Below are 10,449 nucleotides of genomic sequence, written 5' to 3'. Positions count from 1 at the left end.
TTTTGATGTACCCAGATACAGTTCTTACATTGGATCAGGGTATCTATTTCCTTATTTCCTTGATGCTCTTACCATATAGCTTGATGTCGTCCATGAACATCAGATGGTTAATTCTGTTGCCTCCTCATTTGAGTTGGTACCCAGCATCCATCTTCTGTGTTATTATTATTATTATTATTATTATTATTATTATTATTATTATTATTATTATTATTATTATTATTATTATTATTATTATTATTATTATTATGCTAAAATTGTCATGAAAAAGTAAGGCGGCCATGGGCTTGCTCAGCAAGTTTTCAGAGAATAAATTTGGTTGCTGGTCGAAAAAAGAACAAAGCAACGGTGGATGTAATAAAGCTAGATTTCAGTTTTTATTAAATCAATATAAATTAACAGATGAAATCGAATAGCAAATTGTATACAAGCAAATTATGTTAAACAGATGATTGAGTAAAACAGAATAGATAGAAGCTTAATTTTAATGTCTTTAAGGAAGGGTACTGTAAATCCAAAACAAAAGATGGCCATGGCATAAAGACTCGGGATTTGAAACCTCAGTTAAATGGTCGCAGCTTTTTGTGAGGCAGTTAAATGTGTCATGGACATAACCCTTCTACACAAATTGTCCAGTGAAGCAAATCAGTTCGAAGAAGGTGGATGTTGAGTGCCACAGCTACTCGTATGTATGATTATACTGAGGATTTGTTTTGAGAATTTGGATACAGAATACTTGAACACAATTGTTATGTAATGTGATCTTGTATTTTGTTTGTCATGGTTTTACGGAAAGTTTGTTTGTGTATCCATGACGGAATAAATGAATACAGTCTATTGTATCCTCTGTTGTTAGCTTTATATAAAACATTACCTTTTGTCCTCCCAAGCTGCAGGTAAACAGTTACGGACTACTAGTCTTAAAAAGTGGATTGGCTTATTAAATATAAGTACCTTTCAATTATCACAACCTTTAGTATTGATTTCACAAATGTTTTCCCCAGTTTTAAATTGTGTTAATATTGAAGAATTAATTTTTTAGTTCCCCCCAGCTCTCTCTCTCTCTCTCTCTCTCTCTCTCTCTCTCTCTCTCTCTCTCTCTCTCTCTCTCTCTCATGGTTGCTGATACTACAATCAGGGTTTAAATTGATTATAATTTCGGTAACACTGGATGAACGTCAAAGACAGTCTTTATTTCAAAATAAATCTTAAATTTAGTCAAGTATTTACTTACTGATATAAGTGGTTCTAGTTCTTTGATGTAATTACTTTCTGTTGGTTAACTTTGTTTATGGTAAGGCTATTTCACTTAGAACAAGGTATTTTGGTTATGAATAACTTGATCGAATAAACAAATTTTAAGGTAGGGCAGGCAGATCCAAAAGGAGCTATCAATTAATTTTCAACTTTTATTCATTAATGGGGCGATATGCAAGTAGGCAAAGTCATAGCATTGCTGTATAATGCAAAATGTGTGGAAGTAAATGCTCATAAACGTCATAGCCTTGATGAACAAAACGCTGTGTACAAGGCTCAGCAGCTTTTGGATGGAATTGGCAGGGTATTTAATTAAGGTGTTTGTAGTATGCTCATAAACGTCATAGCCTTGATGAACAAAACGCTGTGTACAAGGCTCAGCAGCTTTTGGATGGAATTGGCAGGGTATTTAATTAAGGTGTTTGTAGTATATGTAACTACTCACTAACTTATGTGTATGTCATCACCACTAGCGTACAGACGTGACTGAATTGGTTATAATTTTATTGCTGGCTTGAGGTCTTGGCCGGAATCAATCCTTGTGATATTTGGACAAACTATAGTGTGAAAAGATTGTATAACATTGAAATATTCTCACCAATTACATTGGGGAGAATTCAGGTCAATGAATTGGCATTGTTTCTGCTTAGTTAACATAGGATTACACAGTAATAGGATAACATGCTGTGGATCTAGATGTCACCATGGAATTTGTGCTTAAAAACGATTGAAAACAGTACGTGGAGCTGGTTCGAAACAAAAAGTTTATCCTGCCCTTTTAGCAACAGTGAAGGTCAGTTGAATTGTTTACCAGTCACAAAACTCAGTGGAAGTGTAGATTGGTGCACGATCTCCATTCCAGTACACTGGAAGGTTGTTTAAAAGCAGATTTATTTTATTAGCTGGTATAGTGGAACCTAAGATCAAAGTATGTATTTGCATGGAATGAAGAGATCAAAGTTATGTTCAGAGGTAAAGGTTGAAATCAGAGTCTACCTTTGCGAGTATATTTTAATTGTAAAAGATAGAGATTTCATAGTTTGAACAAGTGAAGCCAATGTGTATTGTGAGGTTAATGGCTTATTTTAGAGATTAAAAGACAAATACAGCTGCCACTGTCAGGGTCATTTTGCTTTGCAATTTTTTTTTATTGTTTCTAACAACTTTTTCAAGTTAGTTACACTGTTTTTGTATCAAGTATAGACATTTGGGCAACGACCCAAAGTCATTTGATTGAATGTAAAGTTCAAGGTTGCCTGATATCTGCTTATATTCATGAAACGATAGATTGTTGCAACGTAGGAGCGGCAAGCCAAGTGTAACAGTGTTTTGCATAACCTTATGAAGATACCTGAATGCTGTGTAGATTGCCCCCAGATTCTTACTCCCTTAAAATCAATTTTACAATTTCTTCCCAACTATTTCAATGCTGATATAAGGCAACATATAAGTATCTTTCCATCTGAATACTGTTTTATTGCAGGGTTAAGTTTGGTGGTAAAATCACTGCCGATTGTTGCCATTTTATTGTAGGGCTGTAAAATGAGTTCCACACCTGAATTATAGGGGTTGGTGGTTGCATATTTAATAAGTTGAAAACCTACAATACTACCATGAGCATTTTGTTCATATTCCATTAATCAGTTACTTCGTTGATTTTTGCTGCTGTTCATTCCATTTATTGTACTCAATTAATTTTATTCCTTGTCTGTTGTTTAATCGTAAATGGACGGCCTATCTATAGTCGTTGCCTGTGAATAAACATCGCTTTTAAGTACTGTGTCGTTTTAGCTTTGAAGAGAAAGTTAACCGATTTCAACCATAAACAAGTGAAAATAGAATTCTTGAAATGTAATTACTGAAGCAAACAAGAAAACAAAGAAATGGGATGAATGAATCAGGAGTGGGAAAGGCGTGAATTGATGGGAGATTTGGTCAAAGCTGTGATCCTTAATTCAGCTTGCAAGATATAATATGCTAAATCTTAAAATCCAATTCTCTCTCTCTCTCTCTCTCTCTTCTCTCTCTCTCTCTCTCTCTCTCTCTCTCTCTCTCTCTCTCTCTCTCTCTCGGACATGCACGTGTTTGTGCTCTCGCATTTAGACTCCCTGTTATTTCATTCGTTCCCGCATGTTGATAGTACTCCGGTTAAATGACTCATAATGCCCTAGCAATTACGTCTTGGCACTTGATGATTTTCTCAAGCATATTATTGCTCAGTGTGAACTTGAAACCTGTTTCTAGATAATTTCTTTACCAAAGTTTTTGCGGCCTTCAGCTGAATTTTCATTTTTTTTGTTAACAGCTGATTGTGTTTGTGCGGATTAAAGGATAGCATTCGTAGTTTATTTATATAGTTTTTCTTTTAACCACATAATCGAAAAAAGCTGCAGCTGGTCTGTTTAATTGAAGCATATATTAGTAGGCATTCTGAACTACGTTTTTTACGGTTTACCTCGAATGTAAGGGAACCGAAATATAGGTCCGTCCTGTCGTGAAAAAGTCGACTTAAGTTTTTTGTTTGAATTTGATATCATTTAGGATAAATTACCTAAAAGTTCTGAGAATGAAAGGAATTTCCTAACCAGAAAAAGTGCCATAGTTTCATCATTTGCTTTCTTTAAGGAAGTTTCCTTGGTTAGCGACCGTTGTACTGTTATTTCAAAATTTGTATCCCCACTAATCCAAAGATAACCAAATTCAGTTAGTATAACATAACATCGTTGATTTTCAACGTCTACGTTTTGTTCTTTTGATTGCTTCGTCAAAAGGTGCACTTGCGGGTAGTGCAGTTAGTGCACCTCGGTTGGTGTGCTGTAGGCTTTACAAACGGGTGTTTGCTGCGTTCTTTCGGCCTCTGGCTCCCCCCCCCCCCCCCCCCCCCCCCCCCCCACCCCCCCCCCCGCCACCCCCCCCCCCCCCCCCCCCCCCCCCCCCCCTCCCCCCCCCCCCCCCCCCCCCCCCCCCCCCACCCACCCCCCCCCCCTCCCCCACCACCTGTTCGCTTTTGACTTCACCATCAATCCCGCTTCGTTCAGTCTTGGTGCGCAACTTTCCAAATGCATGCATTACTACTTGTGTGCAACTATAGAGGTTTCTCCCAGTTTCACATTGCACTTTTATGTCTTTCATTTTTGGATGTGTATCTTGCTGTCCAACCACTCACTGCCATCTTTCACTCTCTGGAGCAGTGAATGACCTCGAGTTCCCAGTTCTTGGTTTGACAGCCTGAGTTTCATGAATTATGCAATTCTTTCAGAACTTCTTATAAAAAAATTTTGTTCTGTGCTATTAATAACCATGATTTCTCTACTAAATCCTACGAATGTTTAAATAACTGATTATTCTTGTAGAGAGTTTAGTTGGAAACAGATTATACTCCATGGTGACCATGGTGACCATGTTGTTTTTGGATAATCCATTCCCATATGATAAATAAATTTCCAAATTTATCATACTGAGTATATAACTTATCAGTTACTGCACTTGACAAAACATCTGTTTGGTTCTCAGTCATGGTTATATTGCACATTTCATGAGTTTTTCTTATTAATATTATCTTATCTGTAGGTGCGTATCTACAGGTCTTGCAAATGTTCAGTACCAATTGCATAATCATATCCACATTTGTTATTCGTCCGTGAATTTATATTTGTGAATTTTAAAAATATCTCTCTTCGACTCCGATACATTTTTAAATTAATATCTCTTAGCGATAATGTTTTATAAACAAGCCCTCAGTGTACAGTAATACTCTTTTATTGTAAAATATGTTGTGAGCTATTGCTGAGACATTCACGTTTTACTATTATTCGCTCATACAGGAACATCTCCTCACGGAAAGGATGTTTCAAATATACGAGCGTTGTACAATTAGTGGAAAATAAGCTGCTAATCTCTTATTTTGACGCCCGCTGTTCCGTTTAGTTTGGTAGTAACTGAAGAATCGGGATGTCAGACATCCTTCGGATTGTAATTGCTACAGGACCTTTCATCTTCTCTTGTTTTTTAATATTTTTTTTATTATATTTTTGGACACTTTACCTCAGCCTTCTATACTAACGAGCGTGGGTTCGAATTCTTGCATTCATTTCCTTTGGGGTTTCCTGATTTGTATAGGAATACATATCCAAAGATATTGCAGCATATAGAAGAGGTTTATATAGTGGAATTCTCTTTTGTTTCGCAGATTTTTGTGAAATACCATTTTGAACGGGATGCTTTTTCATGCAAGTGAACGACATGACACGAACATTTCTCACGAAATCATGGAATGTGAAATTTGCATGGTATACCTGTAAGTCATAATGGAATATATTCAAATGAATTTAAAATGTAAGGCTAACTTCTTGACTAGTGAGCGATTTCCTTTTCTATTTAAGTAATATTCAGACGAGTTTTAAACTAACTAATGTGATTTTGCTATTTTGGTATTGTATATATATATATATATATATATATATATATATATATATATATATATATAATATATATGATCATATATATATAATAATATATAAATATATATATATATATATATATATATATATATACATATATCTATATATATATATATATATATATATATTATATATCTTTATATATATATATATTTTATATATGTATATATATATATCTATTATTATATATATATATATTTTTTATAACTATATATATTTTATATATATATATATATATATATATATATATTATGTATCTATATATGTGTGTGTGTGTGTGTGTATATACACATACACACATACATACATGTGTTATTGTGTATGTTTTGCTACGGAAAAAACTAAATATCGGGCTCACCTGCATATTAACATCACGTGTTCAGGAGATAACAAACATACAGTGTTGAGGAGGGAGTGAGTCGCGAACAACAGGTGCCAACAATAAGGGACTTGTGCACCTTTCCGAAGCCTGGACCAGTTCATCTTCACTCTGTATTCATAAATACTGGCCAGTGGTGCAAGAGACTGTGCCGGGATGGATGACAAGTCAAAATACTTGGTTCATTTCCCGTAGTCACAGGAAAAATGTCCGGATACATCTTTAGTTTCATGTATTAAAAGACATTGTTGTTTCGCGCGTTCCAGCCATTTATCCTTCCGGTAATAGCTTTTCAGAATTGAAGCCTTTTCAGTTTTATTTTGTGAAAAATAATTTTGATCTCTTATATGATATGTATGTGCTTGTATATGTATATATGTGTGTAGGTGTGTGTACTTACAATATACACATATGTTCATGCATACATACACAGTGAGCTTGTGGGTGGTATAGAAACGAGAAGATTGGTAGCAATAGAGACATTATTTTCATTCAGGAAGTCTTAGCTTCGTATTTCTTTTTCACATAGTTGTATTATTTACAGTCTGTTTTAAGCTCTGCAACTTTTGCTTTATAATATTTAAATACAAGGTGCATCTTAAATGATTCCTGTAAATTTCTGGAACGTGCAGACTTTTTGTGCAGCTTCTTCAAATTGATCTGATGTGTAGCCATGTTCACAGAGATTGACTATCACATGCAGTAGGCGCACGACGTAGGGATTCTGGAAGAAACGAAACGAGAATATAAACTGATACTGACTCGTGCTTAGGTTGCCATATATATATATATATATATTATATAATATATATATATATTATATATATATATATATATATATATCTATATCTATATATCTATTATATCATATATATCTATCTCTATCTCTATCTCTAGCTCTATCCTCTATCTCTCATCTCTATCTCTATATATATATATATTATATATATATATATAATATATATATATATTAATATATATATATAATTATAATATAATATACATACACACACTAAAAACGAGGGTTTATATTGAGTTTTAGCCCAGCAGAGAAAATTAGGTAATAAAGTAGGAGAACAACTCGCACGTTTCATGAAATTATTTTTTCTAAGTTTTTATGTTAATTGTTACGAAGTTGAGTCACCTCACCTGTCCTATATTGAAGCACATTTTATCGAAGATATCGACCGAGAATTCATGGCACTTCCATTGAGTGATTTTCCGAGACCGATCCTTCACAAACATTGCTGGTTTTTTTTCGTCATCTTCAGTTATTTCCTTCACTAGGGTGTGCATAACAACTTGGACCAACAGTCGGGTCTGTGGGTTTAAACTGGCGTGATATTAACATTTTTGCTGTGATCTCACACATAATATATATATATATATATATATATATATATATATATATATATATATATATATATATATATATATACACACACACTCATAAACGTAGTACAAAAATAATTCATACAACCTGAATTTGACAGGAATATGTTGCCTGAATGGATAACTTCGCTAATCTACGTCACGCTTCAAAGCCACAGAATTGTTTGTGTGTATAATATAATATATATAACTATATATATCTATATATATCTATAAATATATATATATAATATATGAAATATAAAAACACTGTATCGTGCTTCTAAGAAATCAATAGTGGATCCACTGTAATATCCTTGTTTATCGAGAAATAATATATTTATACAAAGCTTAAAGCTTTCGTCCATCCTCCTGTGGACTTGATCACTAGTGATCAAGTCCACAGGAGGATGGACGAAAGCTTTAAGCTTTGTATAAATATATTATTTCTCGATAAACAAGGATATTACTGTGGATCCTCTATTGATATATATATATATTATATATATATATATATATATATATATATATATATATATATATATATATATATATATACACACACACACACACACACCACACACACGTATACCCACTTTTATATGCTGCTCTCGTTTCTCTGGCCTCCTAACATGGGTAGTTTGAGAAATGGGCCAAGTCAGGTAGGGGAATTAAGGGATTCTTTGGAGTATAGTCATACTAGTAGTTGCTATATATTTTTAACCTAAGACCTACATCTCTGTGTCCTCCTCTGCTGGTTCTTAATTGCTTTTCAGGCCTGTTGGGCGACCACTTCTGTAGCTCGTGGCCTCATAGTACCCACTCAGCTTTCATCCAGGCATAACCTTCTTCCTACCACTTCCCGATTTCTGGCAGTGTCCTTCGTCCTGGCACATCACCACACTGGCAATAGTCACAAGCAACCTGGCTACAAAGAGCCCCTCGTTGTTAACAGAGGGTATGTGGGACCAGCTAGTTCATTTGCAATAGTGTATATTTAAAGTTGGATTGCCAGAGACGTGTTATCTTGTCTCCCTTGTGTTTCTACCACCGTGAGAAGTTACCTTAGAAGAACCTTAGAAGATAATTTATTCAACCTTGCTACAAGCAAGCCCTGCTCCTGAAACTGAGTGTCATAGTGACCAGATATATGTAATCAGAAACCATGGGCTCCACCTTGCTTTTATTGTATTCTGTAAACTTACTAGGATACTTGTTTCACTTGTTTTGCTGGATTGAATACCAGCCAGGATGTATTCTACTTGCTTAAACTGTGTGAAATAAAGTAATTGTAACTCTGACTTATTTAATGGCAATTTAAGTGTTATTTTTGAATAAATATTCAAGGTTAGGTTAATAATAGGTGGTCGAGAATGGAAGTATCCATTTTCATGTATTTCTTTTGGAAAAAATTGATTCAGATCTTGACTGAATCGCATCTCGATGCTTCTGGAACATATTATCGTCGAGGTCCGGGGTTCTACTTTAGTATTAATGAGAAACATACTAGATGCACTTTTATTTTTAAATGTATAAAAAAACTGCCCTCCATCCAATGTGGCCTTATTACTGATGTTAGACCGAATGCTTTAGGCTAGTGTTAGACAAATGCTTTAAGCTAGGTTAGGCCTAGCCTACAGCGAGCATAATGGTTAGGCATGAAAATTGTTGCTAATAATAAAACATTGAAAAACAAGCTTACCGTATATTTCTGCGTATAAGACGACCTTTAAATCCTAAAATTCACCCCTAAAAATTGGGGGTCGTCATATACTACCATTCTAAAACTCAAAAAACATTCTAAAACTAAAAAAAAACATGAATTCTGAGTGCTGTTGTTGGGTAGGATAGCCTCGCCCTGTGTGCGATAACTACCGACATACATGAAAAGATTCACATTATGAAATAAACTAATGATAAATGTAATAAAGCCATTTTTACCTTATATATTATTGGCACATCTTCATAATAAATAGCCTATTTGAGAATAATTCTAATCAATAAAATAAATTTTTATCTATGCAAGCCCAGCTGAAAAAAAAAAGATATTGAGTTATGGTTGCACTTCCAGAAACCTTTATCTTTCAGACATTTTAATGGTAGTGTAATAATTACGGTAGTGATAATATTTAGGATAACATAATAATAATTTTTCATTAAAATTCATTATAATTTTTGTGGTGGTAAATAACAGTTTCAGTCATACGAACGATAATTATGTGCAATAATTATCGTACATTATCGAATTGTTGTTCAGGACTGTTTGTGATTGGTTATGAAACAATGGTGTCCCCTTTAGGCAACTTGTTGGAAAAAATTTGATGTAGAATCTACTTTATTATTTCGTATATTTTGAATTTCTAAGGATACAGTAAGCAAAACAGCATTTGTAATAACATCATCTTTACAAAGCAATATTTCATAAGATACCTGTTGTCTCAAAAGCTAGCCAATACACAGATGGTTGTGTAATTTAGCAGTCGTTTTATACCACAAATATGAGTTTTTTTTTCCCTTGTCACATGAAGTTTGACTTATACATGGAAATATACTGTAATTATTACAGTAAATTGGGTTCCTGGAACAAAGTATGAAAACATACGTAAATTTACACTCACCTTTCAAGGAAACTAAATGAAATTTACCGTAAATAAACAATTTTTACGTGTTACTGCGACAAATGCACCGGGGCGGCGCTATGATTTTTTCCCATTCATTCGTTGCAAGTGGCTGACAGGCAGTTTTTCGTAAGTTTTCTGATAACAGACTGATATTTCAGCTTGTTTTCAATATGCATATTAAAATAAAATATTGAAAAAAAGTTGCTAAGTGCCGATGTATTGTAAGCAATTTTTCGTAAGTTTGTAATAGCAGACTGATAATTCAACTTGTGGTTGTGCACCTGGGCTCAACGACATATTATTAAATAAAAGTGCTCGTGTCTCCAATTAATCTTGGCTCCATACACTCTTGGGTACAGGT

At 34.2% G+C, this 10,449-nt stretch overlaps 1 protein-coding gene across 1 annotated transcript in view; it reads right to left on the bottom strand.

Annotated features, from left to right (window-relative positions):
* Window positions 1-6,560: 6,560 nt before the first annotated feature.
* The window catches only part of LOC135217338 (legumain-like), a 22,968-nt gene continuing 19,079 nt past the window's right edge, over window positions 6,561-10,449 (bottom strand). Inside the window, exons 9-10 of the mRNA XM_064253145.1 lie at window positions 7,246-7,416; window positions 6,561-6,820 (exon numbers count right to left, since the gene is read on the bottom strand). Coding sequence (XP_064109215.1) covers window positions 6,695-6,820; window positions 7,246-7,416 — 297 coding nt within the window. The 3' untranslated portion in view covers window positions 6,561-6,694. The remainder of the gene's footprint in view (window positions 6,821-7,245; window positions 7,417-10,449) is intronic.

This window comes from Macrobrachium nipponense, chromosome 7, assembly GCF_015104395.2.
Source record: "Macrobrachium nipponense isolate FS-2020 chromosome 7, ASM1510439v2, whole genome shotgun sequence".
Taxonomy (NCBI): Eukaryota; Metazoa; Arthropoda; class Malacostraca; order Decapoda; family Palaemonidae; genus Macrobrachium; species Macrobrachium nipponense.
This window is presented reverse-complemented; position numbering and strand designations above follow the sequence as displayed.